General features: G+C 45.1%; 2 protein-coding genes across 9 annotated transcripts in view; one reads left to right on the top strand and one right to left on the bottom strand.

The window, feature by feature from the left end:
* Positions 1 to 811, top strand: part of NPC1 (NPC intracellular cholesterol transporter 1) — a 51,771-nt gene extending 50,960 nt beyond the window's left edge. For all 5 annotated transcript variants that reach the window (XM_087438972.1, XM_087438970.1, XM_004421045.3 and 2 more), the window contains one exon: positions 20 to 811. In XM_087438972.1, coding sequence (XP_087295098.1) covers positions 20 to 102 — 83 coding nt within the window. In that variant the 3' untranslated portion in view covers positions 103 to 811. The remainder of the gene's footprint in view (positions 1 to 19) is intronic.
* Positions 440 to 21,244, bottom strand: RMC1 (regulator of MON1-CCZ1). 4 transcript variants are annotated; one of them, XM_087438978.1, is made up of 20 exons: positions 21,050 to 21,242; positions 20,272 to 20,348; positions 18,112 to 18,196; positions 17,053 to 17,109; positions 15,547 to 15,633; positions 12,211 to 12,351; positions 11,787 to 11,890; positions 10,420 to 10,509; positions 10,222 to 10,327; positions 9,354 to 9,465; positions 7,020 to 7,064; positions 6,708 to 6,761; positions 5,447 to 5,575; positions 4,615 to 4,721; positions 3,041 to 3,160; positions 2,628 to 2,705; positions 2,173 to 2,277; positions 2,017 to 2,085; positions 1,704 to 1,805; positions 440 to 697 (listed from the first exon to the last, which is right to left on the bottom strand). In XM_087438978.1, exons 1-20 carry the CDS (start codon positions 21,197 to 21,199, stop codon positions 638 to 640), a joined length of 1,878 nt encoding a protein of 625 aa, XP_087295104.1. In that variant the 5' UTR covers positions 21,200 to 21,242; the 3' UTR covers positions 440 to 637. The 4 variants fall into 4 exon arrangements, with proteins under 4 accessions (XP_087295104.1, XP_004421103.1, XP_087295102.1 ...); XM_004421046.3 differs by having other exon boundaries at positions 1,704 to 1,929; XM_087438976.1 differs by having other exon boundaries at positions 1,704 to 2,085; positions 21,050 to 21,244.
* Positions 21,245 to 21,995: the final 751 nt, after the last annotated feature.

Here is a 21,995-nt window from a genome sequence, read left to right on the forward strand (position 1 = left end):
TTCTTTTTATCCCTCACAGGACCATCAATAAATAAAGCCAAAAGTTTGGCCACTCAAGAGCAGTACAAAGGTACAGAACGAGAGCGACTCCTAAATTTCTAGCCCTCTTCCGGGGTTTGGGGACTCTGAACTGTGTCTGCGGGCTGGTCAGTGTACTGCTGGACAGTAGCTGCCTTGTCAAGGCTAAATTGAACACGGGATATTTCCAAACATCAGGCTCTTTAACAGCAGCAGCTTCAGCCATAGCGCTTTTCAACTCAGGAATGCACGTCTGACTTCTGAAGCACTATTACTAAATCTGAAGGCACCCCAGAACACTAAAGCGTCTCCCAGTTCTCCAGGAATGAACCCTAAGTCTTTGGCAAGGGGAAGGTGACACCAGCATGGCTGTGAATGTCATCTGCTCACTGACACTTCTTAAAGGCCAGTCAATGAAGGGTTTCCTTTTTTTTTTTTTTCAGGAGTAAGCCATCACAAGTTCTATACCATATTTTTAGTAACATTTGAGGATGTTGTAGATACTTTATTATAACATTTTGTTGTTTAAAGAGCTTTATTAATGCAATAAATTAACTTTGTACACATTTTTATATATATAAAAAAACTAGCAAGTGATTTCAGAATGTTGTAGGCCTCATTAGAGCTTGGTCTCCAAAAACCTGTTTGAAAAAAGCAACATGTTCTTCACAGTGTTCGCCTATAAAGGAAAATACAGATTTAATCCATTAGATGTGCCACGAAAAGAGGAAACCAAGAGATGTGTATACTCGGTTTTAACTTATTTTTCTTTCATAAAATATTTTTTTCCTAAGCTTTTGAGTTGTCCTTTTTATGTACACAGCTCACGCCATTGCAAAACTGGTCAGGTACTTTCACAGGCCCCAGCAACTCGGTCTGCTGTGAGACGAGGAGAGAAGCTGACCTGCCATGGTAGTAAATGCCATCTGGCACTGACACAAATTAATTAAGCTCGAAATCGTTACATGTTCCTTCACTATCCTGAGGAAGAGGTGCTTCAGATTTCATAACTTTGGAGAGAGTGATTAGCCACTGTTTGCTGCCTGAAACTGAAGCCTTCTAAGCCCCAGGCCATTTATAACCCTTAGCCACCATTTCCTGGCTTGTTCCTGATTCTTCAGAAGGGACATTCCAGGATCAGCTATCAGGCATAAGCTGTGCCCAGCATGACTCTACCCAAAACACACCCCCACTGTGAGTTCCAGGGCATGACTTGGCTTGTCAGCAGACTGAATTCACTCCCCACAGAGCCTGGGCTAAGGGTTAGGTGGGCTGTTACGAAATTTTTTTTTTTTTTTTTGAGGACGATTGACCCTGTGCTAACATCTGTTGCCAATCTTCCTCTTTTTTTCTCCCCAAAGCCCCAGTACATGGTTGTGTGCCATAGTTGTAGAATTGTAGCCCTTCTATGTGGGACGCCACCTAAGCATGGCTTGATGAGCAGTGAGTAGGTCCGTGCCCAGGATCCAAACCGGTGAACCCCAGACTGCCAAAGCAGAGCATGCGAATTGAACCGCTACACCACTGGGCCGGCCTCTGAAATTTTGTTTTTAAAAATGCTAATAGCCTAGGAGTTCTCATGACTAAAAGGCTTCTCCTAAGCTTCACCACCACCAGCTGCCGTGTTCTGCTACCGTCTCAGTCTGTGGTTGCCCCAGGTCTCTCCACTGCTGCTGTATTCTCACCTGGTGTGAAATTAGGGTTCCCTCGCAAACGCTGGTTTCGCTGTTCAAAAAACCGGAATATAGTGTAGAAAAGCATGTTGTCTTCAGTCTGCTTCGCAGCATCTAAAAATTTTCGTGCAGAAATGTTGTCATGACCACCAATGCCCCGGATAAACCTTAAGGCAGCCAACACTTGATGTTTGGAAAGAAGAACTTCTACTATTTCATCATTTGCTGTCGAAAGTCGCTGAAGTAAGGGAGAAAAAGAAAACTCCAGATAAACGCTAGCAACAGGAACCGACTTATGCAGTTCAAACTGTGATGTGTCAGTTACCTTCAACATGTCCAGAGACAGCTGATGAGCAGGAGGATAAAAACTCTCCAGGGATAATAACAGACAAGCCTAAAGATAAATTTTCAGACAAGCTTCAGCATAAGATGTTAAAATTTAAGTTTTTAATCACAAAAGTAAAAATGTGGTGAAACATACCAAAGGCTTGGAGTCACTGAGAACGTGGTACTGCAGGAACTGATGCAGCATAGAGAAGAGGTTGTGCTGGACGAGCGTCTTGATGACAAGTTCGTGCAAGTAATGCTGAGGACAAAAACAGAAGGAAGACTGGTTCCAAATCGCTCACCTACAGCAGACTGCAGGCTGGGTTTGTCGGGGACAGAGCTATTCTGACTGACGGGCGAGGGTTTCTGTTATTGAGAGAGGTGGTTTCAGTGTGCAAGTGAAAGAACCCAACTTGACAGGATGCTACTCATTCCACCGAAGAAACGTGTTAAGCTCAGGAAAGTCACTCAAGAGTTCTCAGTCAGGTCTGCAGACCCTTTCAGCAGATAAAAGATAGTCATCTTGGTTAAGATATTGACAGTACTTTTATTTCTAAAAAAATTCCCTGCTCCTGTAACTCGGGACAACAGGAGCTGAGCTGAAGGTACCTGTACTGTGATCTGAAACTGGTTGAGGGAGCGAATGTATTCCATCAGGACGGCGATCACAAATTTATGAGGCATGTCCTACAGAGGAAAACAAGTGGTCTCAGAAACAGAAAGGAGTTGCAAAGGAGGCTATGTGTAATTCCTCGTTTATCCACCACCACTTGCTTCCATATAAGCCAGCCCAGTGTTCTGTTTTGCTGGTTTTGCACAAATCCCTCCAGAACCTCCCCCATCGATGATCATGCTTAGGCCTGAGGATTAGAACCCAAACTGCTAGTGTGCGGTCCTCTCCCCAGGTAACTCCAGTTATTCTGATCACCTTGTGAGTTCTCCTAGTTTTCCTCAATTCCCTTCAAATAGATCTTTGTTTTGAGAATCCTTGGTCCAGAAGAGGCTGACGAGCTGTCACCTACCTTCTTTTCCGTGAACGCTGACAGGACGTGGGTGTACATGTCAGACTGGTCAACCACAGCTTGTGTCCGCACTGGCCTTCTGAGAAGTGGACTGCTCCGGCTCTGCCCCGTTTCTACCGCCTAACAGTCGATTACAAATGTGATCTTAATCCTTATGTAGATAACAGTGTACTGACAGTTAATCCAAAGACAATTCCTAGAGGCTGTGAACCTGACTTGAGCAGGGGATGACACTTATTTCACTACTTGGACAAAACTATTTTTCCTGTGCTCACTGGGGGGCAGTTAGGAAGTCAGAGTTGGTCATCTTGAAAATATGCCAATGTTCATAGTGGACGGAACTAAAAAAGTCATAGTCTTCTCTTGAGAGACATACTTTTTTTTAACCTCTTAAACACCCTAATTTCCTCAATCACAGACTGTCTGGCATTTGTTATCTAATAAAAACAAAATGGCCTGCTGCATCTTTGTTTTACAAAGCCCTGGTCTTAAATAAGTGCATACCTCTTGTAATGTGTCTGTGTGTGGGTTTTAAATGGTAAGCAAGAGCTGCCCAAGTACTGAATAGGAGAGCTTGGTGAGAAGACCCTGACGACCTCACCTAGCGTGGGGAGCAGTTCAGACCAGTGCGGGTCCCGCAGGGGCTGTGGGACAGTCTGAGAACCCGCGTTCCTGAGAAGCTCCAGGGGCTCCAGTGTTGCAGACGGTGAACCACATTCTTGACTAGCAAGGGTTTATGAAGCCTAAGAGCCACTGAGTACAGATGCACAGAAACTGCCGCCTGGGATCAGGTATGCAGATTCCCACAGTCCAATATATTAGCAGCGGGACAGAGAAGGGCCCAGAAGAGCTCAGCACCACCCCCATGTCTAACAAAGGACAGGGACACCTGTGCTCTGAGGTCACACGGCCTTTAGCAGCCCCCGTCAGGCCTATTATCCTCCAGTAGCTAAAGGCGAGCGGAGTTCTGGGTTTTCTGTTGTTTAAAACCACTTGCATTTTTAACCTTAGGACTAATCAGATCTTTAAAGGGAAATAATTCATTCCATTTGTCCTAAACTTTTTTCTTTCTAGCTTCAGAAGATATGATGTACAAACAGTATAGCAGAACCTGGTAATAAGTCATGTGAATTTTTTCCACCCCTTCACAACAAACATTTGAGCCTACTCAATGAAAAAAACAGTGCTAATAGTTCATCATCACTAACAGGTTACCGACTGGACCCCAGGACAACTCTTATCTTTATAGCTATTACATCCTGACAGGAAAGGAACAAGATGCAGCAAAATGATTATATTTCTAATTTACTAAGCCTAGTCTCTGGTGTGGCAGAAAGATATATAAAATAATGCAAAGCTGAGACCAATTTTATCTATAAAATAGAGGTAAGACCAACGATCTATCTACGTGTAAGAACAAACAGATTAAAAACAACAAAAAAAGGTGAAAGGTGAAGGCATTAAGTGAGACACAGCCTCAAGCTAATGGGATGCAGGACTCTGAATTACTGCTCCCCCATGGCAACCTTGCCCTCTGGCTCCCAGAGCCCTTCATCACAGCACATGGAACTCACCATCGTATAACTCTGCTCGGCGTCCAGGTACTTTTTATACTCGTGATTGAGTTTGTCAAACACAGTGGCTACCACAGGCAGTGTTGCTCTGTCCGACTCACTCAACACTAGAAAGAGTTAAGGTTCACACACGTCAACCGACTTTATGTTGACTTCAGAACTTAAACATGTTGCTATGACTGAAAAACCAATCTCAAAGGGTTACTGGTGCAAACACACCTTGAAAAGGTATTCAGAGAAATGGTACAGAGACCCGAAGCCTAGAAATCACTTACAGGCCCTTTCTGGTTACTAGAAACAATAGCTATGGCAGGTATCAGTAGATTGTCCAGGTAGGTACCATGCGGTGAGGGACTCAGATTCACAAATGTTTCTCTGAAAGCTGGGGACGGAAGCCCCCAATCCTCATGTGTGCCCATGTTGAGGTTTGCTTTCACCTGGAACCATCCTGTTTAGTCTTTTCTACAAGTCTTGTGTTTTTTTTTGCTGAGGAAGATGGTCCCTGAGCTAACATCTGTGCCAGTCTTCCTCCACTTTGTATGTGGGACGCCACCACAGCATGGCTTGACGAGCAGCGTGTAGGTCCATGCCCAGGATCCGAAGCCAGGCCACCAAAGCAGAGTGCGCAAACTTAACCACTACACCACCAGGCCAGCCCCTACAAGTCATTTTTATGTTTAGCAGCCTTCCAAAGGGGTTAAATAATCCACCCTTCAAGTGAGGAATGAGGTTGCAGGCTATGGATGAGGCATAAACATGTGGCCCCTCCCACATAAAAGGTGTTGGCCTAACCCTGGATTCAGAACAGCGAGGGAAGGAGTCATGCACTCACTCTGTGAACAGACAGACAGGATGACCATCTTGCATTCCTTCCTCTGGAGGAGAAAGTCCATGAGTCTTCCTTTATCTGGCAAGAGGTTTACTATGGGCTGCAGTTTCACTTGGAGGTTCCAGAGGTAACCTGGATTTAGGAGGCAGCACATTCAATAGTGTGACGCAAACCAGAAAAGCCCCAAAGGTGGTTCCCCTAAACTTGATGGGGAAAACAGCAAAGCATAGTTGATGGCTTTTTCTTGCCAACCCAAGCACAGCCTAGGACACTCAGGACAAACCTGACAAGAGAAGGACTGACAGCCAAACGACCTCTGCGTGCGTGGTTGATTGCTTACAACAGAGTAAGCTCTACGTTCAGAGGCGCATCAATGGTGTACCTCCCTAGATATGGGGCGACAAGCTCTTTAATCAACTCAGAGCTGTCCCTTCCCAACCCGGCCCCTTTTTCACCTTGAAGGGAGAAGACGACGTTAACATGTGTCCTGTACTCTGGTTTCCCCTGCACTGGCTCATCAGTCAAAAGGTAACTCCAGAGGAATTTTCTAATTCATCTGTCCATCAATCCATGAGTTTCCTGAACACCCACATTGGCAGGTAGGCAGGCAAAGCCTTTCTCAATTGGGGTTACACGAGAGAATTAAACACAACATTAAAAATGATCTGAGTGATCACTTTCTCAGCTCTCCCACGGCTGGGACAGAGCTAGTACCATTCTAGATGGGCAGAAGTGAATTCATTATATACAGTGGGTGCCTAGGGCTAATTCTCCCCTTGAGAATCCCAGTGATAAGACAGGAAAATACACAGGTGATTAAAGATGAATGTAGAAAGTAATAGAGAAAGACACGAGGTGTGAGGGGATTTCCTGGGAAGAGACCACTAACTGCCTGAGGGGGCCTCACCAGCCTGGTGAGAAACAGGAGTGTACGTCTAGGCACACAGAGAACAGAAAGGGGCACAGGGCCAGGTGGGCACGATGGTGGGAGATGAGGACAGAGCGGGGAAGGCCCTGCACACCATGGTACTGGGTCTGGCCTCTCAGAATGGACAGACATGAACGGGCTTGAAGCAGGGGAGTGGCCATTCTTTGCTGTATATATGCTCATGATCAAGAGACACGGAGTAGAGAACAGGGTATAGTTCCCAAGGTTGAAGGGAGGGGTCACTTCTCAGAGATTCACCCTGAAAATGTCACTGGCTACTATCATCATCCAAAGTCAACATACACTACTTTCTAACGATCGTCCCCAATGACCCACCTTGGCTCGCACTGATAATGATGTCAGGTTGAAAGACGATCCAGGATGAAGAATCTACATGTTATAGGAAATTCTAAACCAGAAGAGAGGAAAACAAAAGGCAAATCCAGTTCCCATTAGCACTAGCCCCGCCCCTATCTGCCAGGCCGCTCCCATGCTGGCCCTCGATGGTGAGGAAGCCTCCCCACGGGTGGGTGCCCAGAACCTTAGTCATGGCTGACAAGGGGGGTTCAGGGCCACTCTTAGACACCAGTGTAAAGAGGGGGGACAGCTTCTGTCTGTGCACGGCGCCAATGCCTTTGTAAAGGATACAGAGTTTACACGGGACAGGAGAGTGGCTGGTCACAGGAGCAGGACCTATGAACGGAGAAATCACAAGTGTCCAAGGACTGACGATGCAACCAGGAGATGCTGCATCACTAGTACTTACGAGGGACAATTGAACGCTGCCTAAAGCCCTCAGTGAAGGTTCACTCGACTGTAGTCAAATAAGGGAGAAGTGAATGTCGTGTCCCACTGACAACACAGAGGACAGGAGGGGGACGCAGGGAGAACGCGAGCAAATGCCTTTTCAAGAAGGGGAAGCACAGGAAGGCCTCCTTCACGGTGTTGTTTTTCTTTTTTAATAACCAAAGATGACTCATCACCATTTACACATGTGCATTAAAGGACTGAGAAATTTACCAGGATGATTCAAAATCAAGTAGATAATTCACTGAGAATATTCCAAATGAAATCGTTTTGTGGTTTAATTATCTAAATTAGCTCAATTCTCCATTTCCCACAGCAGTAGGTCCAGGTGCAAAGATCTCATCTGGGAAGCAGACCCCAAAAAACCCCACATGACAGGGACTCATAATTATCAGCTACACTGCCCGTGCGTCAGGCGGGCAGCCTTGAAACCAGACGTGATTCCCAGGTCTGTTCCCATTACGAAGGTCCAATCAGAGGACAGGTTTTAATCAGCTGGCTGGAAAAAAGGTGGTAATTTTGAAGAGACCACCCAAAAGGGGAAAGGGCCCAGTCAGACAAGCTAAAGCAGAACATTCCAAACCCGAGAGCGAAGGTCTGACCTGTGACCTCCACTCTGGCTGTGCATCACGTTGACTTAAATGCTCTCAGGTGAGGCTAAGAGGTGGCTTTGGTTTTTAAAGCCCCCAGGTGATCCTAACGTGTGGTCAGCTCGAGAACCACTGGCTGAACAAACCAAAACAGAAGGGGGAATGAGGGCAGCTGGTTCTCCCCAAAGTTGCTAGTTTCATCTTTCAAAATAGTCCAACAAGCTCTTCCTGAATGCACAGCACAGGGGGGCAAGATGCAGGGACACACAGGCCTGCCAGGGCCTTACAGTGCAGCGGGAAAAACAAAACAAAAAGGCATTAACCTTACAAAAGGTTCTATCAACCCACACTCTAGAAGTCCAGAGTCAATGGACTTGAATTCCTCTTACGAATCTCTGGGCTGTTATTTTGACCACTCCTGGCACTTGCTTTTATTATAGGCCAATTAGAATCCGATGGCCTCTCACTGGTCCTAAACAACTGGAACAGAGCGGAAGGTTTAAATGTTCTGAGTTGTTTTTTCCCTCAATTCACCAGCAGTTACCTTCATGCCAAGGTAACTGCTGCTCAAGCAGATACAGGATAATCATTTGACACAATCTGTTCTTTTAATGCTAACATTATTATCCAGGGAAAAGGAAGATGCTGGAAAGAACCCAGAGGGCCAAAAGACCTAATGAGATGTATGTGAGAACCAGCTCCTTCCTCCCAACTCTGCCAGAGCACTTTGAAGCTTCTGGATGACCCAGCAAGACTGGTGGGGAGGCCAGACGGAGGTGGTGCTCTTGCTCAACTACCAGCTGGAGCCTGATCTGAATCTTCTCTGTGACAGGTACAAGGACATCCTGACTGCAGGCTGGGCCGGCTATCTGATGGGCATTCCTTTTAAGAAGAAAACATTGTTACCAGAGCTCCAAATGTGTCCCGTCTGACTATGGTTTACACACGGAAACTTCAACTAGCTTACTCTGCTCCAACCTCCTTGAAAAGAGAGCTGAATATTATTTGATTGATTACTTGGGAAAAGGCAAAAGGAACCAAACAGTTTCTTCCCCTTTCCTGAAATCCTGACCTCCTCTCTTGTCAAACTTCCTACTCCCACCTCTTCAGGTAGGAGGACTGATCTAGAATAACTGAGACCACAGCCTTAAGCACTAACCGTAACCATCAGTCAGAAGAGAACGCGGTATTTATTATAACCACGACACAGAATGTGAGAAAGATAAGGAAACGTGACCCCAGGTTAAAATAACAGCCCAAGAAGCTAACTTTAACTTCAGGGTCACAGAGCGTAGGCACACAGAAAACGTGATGGGCTCATTCACCACTTAAAAACGGCCAGCTTCCATGGGTAACTACAACTCGCCAATTTAAAGCTCAGAAAAGAGAAACCTTTCTATTTTCCTCACAGGAGGATCCATTTATCTTATAAAACACTTCTCACAACAACACAACTTTAGCTTATTGAATCAGGAAGAGTTGCATTAAAACAAGGAGACGAGCCCCTCACAAAAGCCAACAGATCTGGACCCCTGGAGTATTCCATGTTGAAGGCAACTCCCGACTACACGGCGACTCCCTTTACCTGCCACGGGGATCTGATAGGGCTGAATCGATCGAGCGGGCAGCACCGGGTGATGGAAGGTGACGGTGCCATCAAACTCTCCCCTCAACTTGATATCAAATATCACCGACGTCTGAAGTGGAGGAAGACAGGACTGTGATGCCGAAACAAATCATGGTTTGACCTGCCCCTTCTGTTACCTCACACCTTGCTATTTCAGATCAGTGTAGAGTCAGTGTCTGCATTCCACCTCTAGAGGCTCGTTCTTATTTGGGAAGGAATTTGCTATAAGATCACAACTCCCTTTTACATCTTTGTCCACTCTCACAATATTCCTGGCATTTATGACATGCTTCCTTTGAAGAGCTCTAAGTGATTTAAGCTGATGTTTTTCACTTGCAACATCTTCATTAGTCAGAGACATGGGTGTCACCACCCTCCAAGAGGCAAGAGGAGAGTGGCTTGTCTACCACCAGACACCCAGCTAACAGCATAGAAAAAGCAGAACCATTCTGGTTATTTCTCTCAGGCCACATAGCCTCAAAACCATTGTCATCGATTCTCACAGAGCAAGTACAGAGCTCATGTGCTCATGAAACACAGGGGTTTGCAGTGAATTCCCAGCTTAGTTGATTCAACCAAATAATTGTTCCAAAGTCAAATCTCCTCATGGGTTATTTTCTAAAACAGCTGTTAATTATCCTTAATCAACTGATACAGAATCACTGCTTTTTCTAAAATAAAAAAATGTAGAATACCAAACCCACTTCCATCTGGAAGACCAAAACTTTTAGCATAAAAAGCACTTTCGGGTCTTTGTTCAGAATATTTCGTCAATTTTCACAACTCTTTTAAGCAACCCCAGCCTGTACCTACACACCACTCATACCTCTGTATCCTGATGATGAACCACCACCAGGTTATCCACCACATTGAGGGCAAACTTCCCCGTCCGGTTTAACTTTAGTATGTGCATCTTTTTGCAGGCACCTTCTCTGTAGGACAACAGAAAGGTCAAAAAATAGATCGACAAGCTTTAGTTCATATTTTAAAATTAGAGAAAGAGGGAAGAAAGCATTAAATATACCGTGGTAGATGATATAGGACTACCTCCGCTCCTGCACTATTGGAGGTCCGAGAGTGATGCCTCAAGAAGAGAACATAGAGCTGTCCGTATCTAATCAGAGAACAGAGACATGAGTCACAATTGGGCATTTGAAAGCCCTGCAGTCTAAATGCTGAATTATAAGGCTATAGTTAAGTAAATCATGAGATATTCACCTAATGGAAATATTTTGCAGCCAACAAAAATATTTACAAAGAAAGTGCAGTTAGATGAAAAAAAGCCTATTATAAAGTGAAAAGGGGGATGCAAAACTACATATAGCTGGATCATAATATTTTAAAAGAAAAAAACAAACTTATGCATAATGTCCAAAAATACTGGAAAGAAATACACATTGTTGTTAATAGCTATACTTGAGTAGTAAGTGAAGTCCATTTTCTCTTCCTCTAATTTTCTGTATTTTCCAAGTTTTGTATAATGAGTATATTCCTTAATCATAGGAAAATATAATGTCTTCATTTTTAAGCCACATCTAATAAATGATGCTGTGACCAGTTCCCACTGCGCATTTTTATTCCAGTGGTTAAGACTGTGCTGGGCCGGCCGCAGGGCAAGGAGGAGACCAGAGGAAAGGGAGCAGGTCCCCACCTCTACTTCGACCAGGATTGCTCTCATTTTATCTGTTTTCTAAACCAGGATGCCACAGAAGGTTTCCTTTAAAAAAAAAAAAAAAGCATTCTAACTGCTAAAAAATTCTAAAGTTTGGAAACCACTGTTTTAGGTCATAGAAAAATCAGAAGTAATTCAGAAGCAAAATGTTGATATTTGTTTAACTGGGGTTATGGGTATACAGGGAGTTCTTGGTATTAGTTTCTTTGTATGTGTTTGTGTGTTTGAATTTTTCATGATATAGTTTAAAAATTGAGATATCTGCATTTCAAAATGAAAATATACCTTCCTACATAAGTAATTCAGTTCCATGTTTATTAGATAAAAAATTTAAACTATGTTCTTGTTTAGAGCAATTATGATATATTTTAGCTAAAAAATAATCATTGATAAGTTTTAACTAACAGAATAAAAAAAAATTCTAAAACTAAGATACCTAAGAAATAAATTGGTTCAATGTTCTCATTTTATCAGACTAGAATGGTGAAAAACACTTCCGTAGGATCACAAAGCTAGTGAAATCAAAACAGAACGTCAAGAAGACCACACGTTTTCTATATTCATGAGATCTAGGTACTAAATGGGAAAGGGGAGTCCTTACTGTGTGTTCCAAGGAAGCACCGAAGGAAAGGACAGCCCTGGGTGCTGGTAACACACTTCTATTACTTATATCACCAAAAGCAATTACAAGAAGGAATTCTCTCAAAAGACAGACATACATTATTGCCATAGCAATGTCTCTCTCGGAAAAGTTCAGTTTAGTTGACTTGGGTGCAGCTGGTAATTCAATCTCAAACTTGGGCAGCTTCGTCATAGTGCCAGCCTGGTTGGGGGGAAAAAGTTTTAGGAAAAGTTGATTAAACCCCTTTGAAGTTTCAGCATTCCCTATGTAAAATCATGAGGATTTAAACAACTATGTCTTTCCATCCTTTCCGAGGTCCCACTCTGTCCTTCACTGAGGGGGATCTGTCCCCACAGAATGAATCAATCTTGGTGGTGATGAGATGGCACAGTGTGCCCTCTAGTGGTGAGAAGTGGTGGGTTTTTGTTGGAGGAACTTGAAGTCCTTGACACGTTAAGATGTTAGTGGAACAGGGTCAGAGGAGGGAAAAAGGAATTTTTTAAAGAGAGGCTTACTCTTACCCGAAAATAAAAGGGCTGCAGCACGTTTCCAAGGACCGTGGTGGACAGCAGAATGACAGCACTCTCGGGACAGTACATGTACCAGTTCACATTGATATTCTGGCTCTTCAGGAGTTTCAGGTTCCGTTTCTCTGGTAATACCTGAAGCACAGTTCAAGAAACAGAGTCTCTATTTAAAGAACAGCAAAATGTCAGAAGACTGACAGTGACAATAAAAAGCAGGAAAAAAAACCCCAGTAAGTTAAATTGAAATTTTTTTGGACTTTATTACAGCTACCACTTATCCATCCTGGTGCTTAGTGCCTTAAACTTCTTAGCTTACCTACTCTCACCACAACCTTGAGAGGTCAGCATCATGAATACCTGACAGAGGAGAAAATACGGCTCAGAGAAGTGAGGGCACTGCCTCACCAGCTGTGCAGTTACGGCCTAGGCAGCCACCTCGCCGCAAGGCCTGGGTCTCAGCCCCGCCTGCCTGGGCACCATCCACTAAAGAGCACGGAGCAGCAACATTCTCACTCATCGTGGAAACGGTGGAAACAAACCCATGCCCCGGAGCCCCGTGCACTGTCAGCCACCGCCCAGCCTGCAGGATCTGCCTTCAGCCTCACCTCCATCTCCACTCCAGTTCACATTGAATCTGGGAGTAGCTCCTTCTTTCTAACAGACGTGTTCATGCGACTCTGCGTGCAAACCTAGTATTTTATAATCAAGGCACATTTTAAATACACTCTAGATACTCTAATACATTAAGGAACCCTATAAAGAATCCCAAGACATCAATGCTCACAGAACACTGCACTGAAGAGTCAGGGACAGGAGGCATGGGCTTCTTGATAATTTGGATATAATAAAATAAGGATGTGCTAGAGTCCTCTTTCTTTTTAACTTATTTCTTGAAGATCCGAAGACCATCTAGATGACCTGAACATACACTTTTCCACTACAGAGGACAGAAAGCTATACTTTTATATGATTGCCGTAAGGAACCCTTCTGTAAAGTGAGCAATCCCCTCCATGCCATCATATATACAAAATTCTCTCTCTGTGTAAGGAATTTGTGTAGTTTGTATTCTTTCTGCTGGTCATTACAAAGGTTTTGATGATAGCCCTAGAGCAAAGCATCACAGCATCATCTCACATCTTACTTCCACAGGTGTCTTTTCTCCAGCCATATGTTCTAAATCATACTGCTTTCATTAAGTCAACATAATTAAAACCCAAAGGAACCTAAAACCCTCTACATTAGCTCCATGTAGAGCTCTCAGAACCCTTCTCAACAGGTCAGGCAGTGGGAACATAGTAAGAGATGAAGAGGCAGGTGCATCAAAGTAAACAACAGAGTGAAACGGCATGTATGGAATGGGGGAAAATATCTGCAAATCATCTGTCTCATAAAGGGTTAATATCCAGAATATATAAATAACTCCTATAACTCAACAATAAGAAAACAAAAATAATCCAATTAAAAAACAGGCGAAGGACTTGAACAGACATTTCTCCAGAGCATATACAAATGGCTGACAAGCCATGAAAAGATGTTCAATATCACTAATAATCAGAGAAACGCAAGTCAAAACCCCAGTAATATCTATTATGGATAAAACAGAAAACTAGTGTTGGTGAGGATGTGGAGAAATTGGAAACCATTGTGCACTGCTGGTGTGAAAGTAAAATGACCAACTGCTATGGAAAACAGTATGGTGGCTCCTAAAAAAATTAAAAATAGAACTACCATATGATCCAGCAATCCCATTTCAGGGTATATACCAAAAGAATTGAAAGAGAGGTCTCAAAGAGATACTTACACACCCATGTTCACAGCAGCATTATTTACAATAGCCGAAAGGTAGAAACAATCCAAATGTCCATCAATGGACGAACGGATAAACAAAATGTGGTCTAGACATACAATGGAGTATTATTCAGTCTCAAAAAGGAAGGAAATTCTGATACATGCTGCAACATGGATGAACCTTGTGGAGACTATGCTAAGTGAAATAAGCCAGTCACAAAAAGACAAATACTGTATGATTCCACTTACATGAGGTACTTAGAGTAGTCAAATTCATAGAAAGTAAAATGATGGTTACCAGGGGTTAGGATAGGGGGAAAGAGGAAGTTGTTGCTTAATGGGTACAGTTTCAATTTTGCAAGATGAAAAAGTTCTAGAGGTCTGTTTCACAACAATGTGGAATATACTTAATATTGCTGAATTGTACACTTAAAAATCGTTAAGATGGTAAATTTTATGTTATGTGCTTTTTACCACAATATAGCCCTGAGCTAACATCTGCTGCCAATTCTCCTCTTTTTGCTGAGGAAGACTGGCCCCGAGCTAACATCTGTGCCCATCTTCCTCTACTTTATATGTGGGACCCCCGCCACAGCATGGCTTGATAAGCTGTGTGTAGGTCTGCCTCCGGGATCCAAACCCACGAACCCTGGGCCACCGAAGCAGAGCACACGAACTTAACCACTATGCCCCCAGGCTGGCCCCTAGAAAAATTTTTTTTAAAGAGGCAGTTCACAAAGGAGTAAATACAAAAGGACAATACACAAATGAAAAGATGCTTACCTCCCTAGCAATGAAAAATGTAAGTTAAAATGTCTCCCCACCTCTCAGATTAGCAAATCTTCAGATCTATAGACTGAAAATACCCAGTTCTGGCAAAGGTGTGGAAAATGGAGACTCCTACATTGCTAGTGAAAGTTCACACCTCTGGAAGAAATTTAGCGGTATCTGTTCAGCTTTTTAGATGTTCTTATCTATAGTGTAATTCCCCTTCCAAGAACTGCCTTACCCAAGGGGTGATCACTTTGTAGTGTATACAGATGTAGAATTATAATGTTGTACACCTGAAACTTATTAAAACAAAAAAAAAAGGATATAAGGAACTGGTTAAATAAACTAGTACATCCACAGAGTAGAATACTACTCAGTCAGAATAAAATGTGAAAAGATGTCCAAGACATACTGCTGGGCAAAAAAAAGGCAGCCACAAAAGTTTATATACACAGTCCCATTTTTGTAAAAAAAAATAAATAAACGTTTGTATGTGTATAGAAAAAAATGGAGGAATATGCACCAAACTGTTCATAACAGTTATTTTTAAGGATTACGGGGACTTATACTTACCATATACTATATCTTGGTAATGCCTGAATGTTTTATAAAAAACATGTATTACTTGTAATTAGAAAAAAAGAATAAAAAGCCAAGCAAAAGACTAAAGCTCTAGAATCTCAAAATATCTATTTAGTGCTGAATTCAAAAGGCTGACAAACTGCTCATACAGACCTTTCTCCAGCAAACAGAAATGATAAATACAATACCTGGTAAAATTCGATGCCTTGATCTGTTATGAAGACAATTTCAGTAGAACTGGTCCAGCAGAATCCTAGAATGTTGGCATTCTTGGTCTGAAAAAAATTATAGAAACATTTTTTTTAAGATTAAGAAAAACTCAGAGCCGGCCCCGTGGCTTAGTGGTTAAGTGCGCGCGCTCCGCTGCTAGCGGCCCGGGTTTGGATCCCGGGCCCGCACCGACACACTGCTTCTCCGGCCATGCTGAGGCCACGTCCCACATACAGCAACTAGAAGGATGTGCAGCTATGACATACAACTATCTACTGGGGCTTTGGGGGAAAAATAAATAAATAAATAAAAACTAAAAAAAAAAAAAAAAGAAAAACTTAGTATAACTCTCTTCAAAGGCTTAAAATATTTTGTTTGTATCACTCTTTAATAAAAGTTACCCAGATCTGATCACTTATTAACAAATCAAACTTTCTCTTAAATACAGCTTTCTCGGATTTTCTCCCCAACACTTCACTGAAGCACCTGAATCTCAATTCCCTCTGGTCAACAGAACGGAGGGGAAAGCCTAAGTTTTGCTGAAAGGTCACTGACCACAGCGCACAGATACCACCTTCTCTCTTCAGGAGTCAAAGGACAGCTGACATTCTCTATTCAACCACGTTATAAAGACTCGAGTTAGGAAAGCATCAAGGCCTGAAGGTTCTCAGTGAGCGCCGACCACAGGGCAGGTGGGGCCTCGAGCCCACACTCCCGACTCACTTGGCTAACAGCAGCGCCCAAAGGCAGACAGGGCTCTGACAGGGCTCTGCCGCACACAGAGGAACTGGGGGGCTGTGTGTGAGTCAGTCATTTGGCAGATGTGTCTTTCCTTGCTGCGGGGCCCACCGTGAATTCCATTTAGCAAAACCATTACAAAGATGCCAACAGCCATTCCCCATCCACTAGCAGCATCTGCTAGTTTCCAGGTACCACACTGCCGCTTTTAGCTGAGCCCTCTCTAGCCTAGTTTATTACACCCAGCAAATCTAATTAATATGAATCAGAATCTCCCCCGAGAGAAAGAGGAAGGGACACGACAAGGACAGCAAATCAAGGAAAGAAAACACCATCAGGAAAGGAAAAGAAACTCCTCTTCCAAAACCTCCCGAGAGGTGGCTAGGAAAAAACCCAAGGTCTGAGCCAGATGCGCCAGCCCTGGAGAAGTGCAAGGGCAACAGGGAGACAACAGCCACCAAGTACTGACACTGCTGGGCGTGTCACATCCATCATCCATTTAATCCTCCCAACTCCATCTTACAGGTGAAAAACAGGCTTTAAAAACTTTGAAAACTGTCAAAGTCACAGAGCCGACGTGCAGCACGTCTCAGAACTCAAACACCGTCTGCCTCCACGTTCACGCTCTCAGTCACCCCGGTACACTGCCTCTACAACAGACCACGTTCACGCTCTCAGTCACCCCGGTACACTGCCTCTACAATGGAACCCACAGGCCGACCAGCTGGGAAGGATCCCAGCCATACCTTGCACTCTTGAGTGTATTCCAGCTGAGAACTATCTGGGATAAAATTAGAAAAATCCTGAAAGAAAAAAAAAAAAAACACAATGAGAAATTTGGATGAGGCAGCATACTGCCAACCTACTTTGCTACACAAAAGTAAAAGATAAATTTATAAAGTGATCAGAAAAAAAAACTGACAAAAACCCAAAAACAGGAGAAATAAAAAGACCAATTTGGACAATCTGCCTCCTTACTAGCTGCAGGTTTACAATGCAATTTTTTAAAAAGTTAATACAAATATTCAGTTAGGGTTTAGAATGATTTTGAAAATTCATTCCTCAAATGGGTGATTTCAGAAACATGTGTTGCAACATTTTACAGGAGGCTTTCCAAAAATTGTAGCAATAAATACTGACGGAAGGAAATAGGATTCTGCTTCTCTTTCCCAACAGCTTTTTCTCTACAAATGGCGATAGTGAATATTCATAAAGGTTAAAATGCCAGTAAGCTGCTCCAACTCTGAATATCTGTTCCTATTAGATCGAGCGTTCAAAGATGAGACAAAGGAATAAACCGAGTTACTTGGGTGAGGATAATTCACAAAGCAGCCAAAAATAGACCCCCCATCCTCTACCGGGCTCGCTATTAGTCAAAGTAAGATGCTCAAGTCAAGGTAAAAAGTTCAGTGAGCTCAGCTTGGGTGGCCCAGATTAGGTTCCTGGTCACAGAAGCACACCACCCACAGATGGGTGCCATGCTGTGGCGGCAGCTCACATGGAAGAACTAGAAGGACTTACAGCTAGAATATACAACTGTGGACTAGGGCTTTGGCGAGACAAAAAAACGAGAGAGAGGAAGATTGGCAACAGATGTTGGCTCAGGGTGACTCCCAGCAAAAAAAATCTTCCTTAAACAAAAAAAAAAGAATTCCAAAGGCTCAAATACAATGCAACATAACTATAGCTTTCATAACATTAAAATAATAAATGGTTCCTTTAACGCTGGAGTTTTGCAATTCATTCTCTTCCAGCTGTACTTCTAATGTCCTTTTCTTTATACTACATTTAGAGAAATGTCTTACCACAGTCTTTGAGGTCCTCTGAACAGCCAATATCTTATTTTCTAAGGAAAACTTAATGCACTTCACTTCTCCTTTGTCTTCCATTCTTGAAGAAGAAAGAGTATGTTATGAGTTAAACTTAATAACTGAATTCTAGCTTCTATCATTTTGTGAGAAGAAAAAGACAAGGTAAATATTCAGGAAGCAGTAAATATTAGGTTAAAGTTAAAATGATGTTTCTGAAGCTATCAGTAGGACCTCTTGTCAAACAACAAAATCCAGCTGGCAACAACTCGCTGGAGAAATCTACAGAATTAGGGGTGACAAGTGACTGAGCAACTGAACACCTGCACCTTCGCGTGAGCGTCAGCTCAGACACGTAAGCACAGACCTACACAGCAACCCTCTCCACACATGGCCGCCTCCTCTCGCCATCGCTCTCACAGCAAAGCTTTGGAAAGAGGAGGCCGCTCTTGGGTCTCACTATCCTTTCACCACCCAGCGGGCTGCAGGGCACAGGACGGCCAGCCTCGGTGCCTCACACCATTTCAGACAGACTTACAAAGGGAAGTCAAGGGATGGAATACAGAGGGGCTCGAGGAAACTTTTGGGGGTACAGGGATGTTCATTATCTCAATTGTGGTGATGGTTTCATGGATGTTTATTGTGTGCCAATAATACAACAAAGCTGTTAAAAATAAATAAAATGTTAAAAAATGGATAAATTCAGTATCTTCCCCCTCAAACCCTACTGAGCCCCCAATTCTGGGTCATCATGGGCTTATTCTCATGTTCCACACCCACCTCATCAACAAGTCTTACCAGAGACCTTCTTAAGTACCCCAAATGCCTATGGGACACCAGTCTACACTGCCTTCCGTCTGGTCTTCACTACACCTGGCTCAGACTACTACAATCACCTCTCCATCGTATCCTGACTCTAATACGTTCCCAACTAATCGAGCCACAATGCTGTGCAGTGTGATCGTTCCAAACACTGGCGGGATCATGCCACGCCCCACCTCACAAGTTTTCAGTAACAAGATAAAACCCTAATACCATAGCAGAATATATAAGGTTCAAGCCGACCCCTGCCAGCGGCCACAACACCTCCCCTTCCCTGCTCAGACACCTGATCCGCAGTTACACAGGCCTGGAGTTCCCCAAACACCACACTTGCTCGCCTTTCACTGGTGTGCCCTCCATCAGGGAGGCCTCCTCTCTTCTCCACCTAGAATCATCCCATTCAAGCTTCCAAGCCTTGCTCAAAAGCTGTCTCCTCTCTGAGTCCTTCCCCTCCTGGGCAGTGGGCTTCCCAGCCCATCCCAAGATAAACATCACATCTCTTCCGTGGGCCCACCTTCTGAACAGAGCTATCACAGCACTTGTCACAGCAGACAGCATGCATCCACTCACTTGTCTCACACACTAAATTTATAAGTTCTCCAAAAGGGTGCCACGCTAAGGCAAGGCCTTCCCATGCCTGGTGCCGAGCACAGGGGCTGCCATCCGTGTCTGCCAAACAAACGACGACTATTAACACAGGCCAACCGGAAATTTTTTTTAAGTCATCACTGAATTGAGAGCCTACACTGTACTTTCCCCTTCGGTAATCACAGGAGTTAAGGTGACCAGATAGTTTATCATCCAAATTGAGATATTTCTGAAAGTGAAAGGGGCTGCTACTCCTAGTTACACAGGTTCCACTTGCATAAACTGGGACATTCAGTCACCTTCAGTATAGCAGAAGCCGGGATATTCTTAACATACATTACTACTTGGGAAACACTGACCTAGGAATTGCCTCTACCTTCCAAACACTCTGGAAAGACCTGGGCCAAATGAGAAATGAAGGCCTTCCTCAGTCAAAAAACCATAAATGGGAACATCAATATACCGATTTGCTAATTTCAAGTGCCTGCCTTTGGAGTAACTGGTTCCAAATCAGCAGGGAACTACTCCACGTACTTCACTCTGACAAGAAGCACCTGTATGTGCCACCAAGCCTGCACAGCAGGTGTCTACTTCCCTCCTCCTACAGACAGGGATTTGCAAACACAAACATTTCAGACCTCTCAGGGGAGGCAAAGGGCAAAGTTTTAAAACAATCTTCTGAATGAGAAACAGAAAAACACCATTCTATTCACATGTTGAAATTTTTCTGAAAATGTCAATAATTACCTAAATGAGATGGGATTCCTATCATCTGGGCCTTTAACTACCACCCCAGTAGCTCCTCCAGATCGAACAGCAAAAACCTGAGAGGGAAAAGCAGCAATGTTAATGATCTGAGCTTTGAAAGGTTCCAGACACAGATACCAAGCTACAGGTGATTATTTCTGCTACACCCCGCCCTTGGTTCAACTAATGTAGCACATTATCAATCTGCAGATGCTGGGGGTTCACATGATTTTAAGAAACAAGAGAACAGAGACCAAAAAGGCTACGATTCCGAGAGCTGCCCACTGGGCAAGACTGGGTCGGGATCTCGGAGGCTCCAAGTTTGAATCCGGTTCGGCGAAGGCGCTGCTGATGCCCTTAGGCACAGCCCGCCACTCCGCCACACTGCTTTTCCCCCTTTACAAAATAGCGAGAATGAAAATCTCAATGGCTAAACCCTTGACTGCAAGGGTGACTAATGACAAAGACAACAAGAGGCGCCGGTGAAAGACTGGCGTGCTAACAGCTGACCACACCGGCCCCAGGACGCTGGGTCGGTGGCCCGGCGGCCCGGCTCGAGTCCCCCCAGCTGTCACTCTGGAGGAGAAAGCCCCGGTGCGAGGTAGCCGGTCCCTCGGCCCGGCCGACAGGAAGGCGCTGGCGCCGGCCCCGCGCCGGGACGGCAGGAGAGGCCCGGGCCTGGTCCCCCGGCCTGGGCGGCGGGCTGACCCTGGGCGCCGGGGGCGGCGGGCAGGGCGCGCCGGGCCGCGCGGGGAGGAGGGCGCGCGCCCGCCCGGACCTGCTTGTTGGCCTCGTCGAAGAAGACGCAGTTGACCGGGTTCGCCTTCTCGAACTGCACCGGCCGCTCGCACAGCTCCAGGTAGTAGTCCTCCTCCCCCATGGCGGGCGCCGCGGCGGCGGCGGGGGGCCCGAGGGCGGCCGCCAGCATGGAGTCCGGCGAAAGGCGCCCCGCGCGGGGAAGCGGGACACAGGCGCGGCGGCGGCGGCGGCGGCGGAACCCGGCGGGCGCGGGGGCCGCTTCCTGGTGCCACGCCCCCACCCCTCGGGCACGTGACCCGCGCCCTCCGCGCTTAAACGGGCGACGCCGGCCGGCCGCCGTGGGGCCTACAGACGGAGACCGCGCCCCGCCGGGCGCGAGAGGCTCCTCCTCTTTCCCGGAGGGCGGGTCCCAGGGCGACACCCGGCGGCGGGCGGCGGGCAGTGGCGTGACCTGGAAGTCAGTGCGGCGCCGCCAATCCCAGCCGCGCCTTCCTGGCGTGTGCGGGGCCTGGCCCCCAAACCGTGCCGGGAGGTTGTAGGGAAGGCTCGTCCCTTTTCTCGGGAGGGTTCACTGAGCCTGCCTCTGGGAGCTGAGTAAGGGAGCTGAGTGCTGTGGTCAGGACCTGGATGCTGGGAGCATGTGACAGGGGAACGTAGTTTAGACTGCGGGTCAGAAAGCCTTTTTTGAACAGCTTTGATATGGTGGGGGGGTGGACGGGAGAAGCTCCTTATTAAAAGAATAGGAGAGAGAAACGGGAGGGAGGAAGGGAGGGATCACGGATGACATAGGTGTCCATTCTCAACAACCGCATGGATTTTAGCCCCATCCTCTGAGACACAGAGGCTTGAGAAATTTGGCAGGGAAGACATTTGGCGGGGAAGATGAAGAGCTGCATTTTGGACACGTGAATCCAGGGAGAAATGACTTCTAGACCGATGGATATTCAGGTCTGAAGCTCAGCACG

The sequence above is a fragment of the Ceratotherium simum genome, chromosome 14 (genome assembly GCF_057802395.1).
Source record: "Ceratotherium simum simum isolate JZ-2026a chromosome 14, ASM5780239v1, whole genome shotgun sequence".
NCBI classification, from domain to species: Eukaryota; Metazoa; Chordata; class Mammalia; order Perissodactyla; family Rhinocerotidae; genus Ceratotherium; species Ceratotherium simum.

Bases quoted from the DNA above. Each gene is read 5' to 3' on its own strand.
- RMC1 (XM_087438976.1), bottom strand. From the start codon at position 21,199: ATGCTGGCGGCCGCCCTCGGGCCCCCCGCCGCCGCCGCGGCGCCCGCC. The intron at 12,352-15,546 runs GTATTGTATTTA...ACTGTGCTTCAG, and splicing joins AAGGCATCGAATTTTACCAG to GTATTACCAGAGAAACGGAA. The intron at 10,328-10,419 runs GTATATTTAATG...GTTGTCCTACAG, and splicing joins GTCCTATATCATCTACCACG to AGAAGGTGCCTGCAAAAAGA.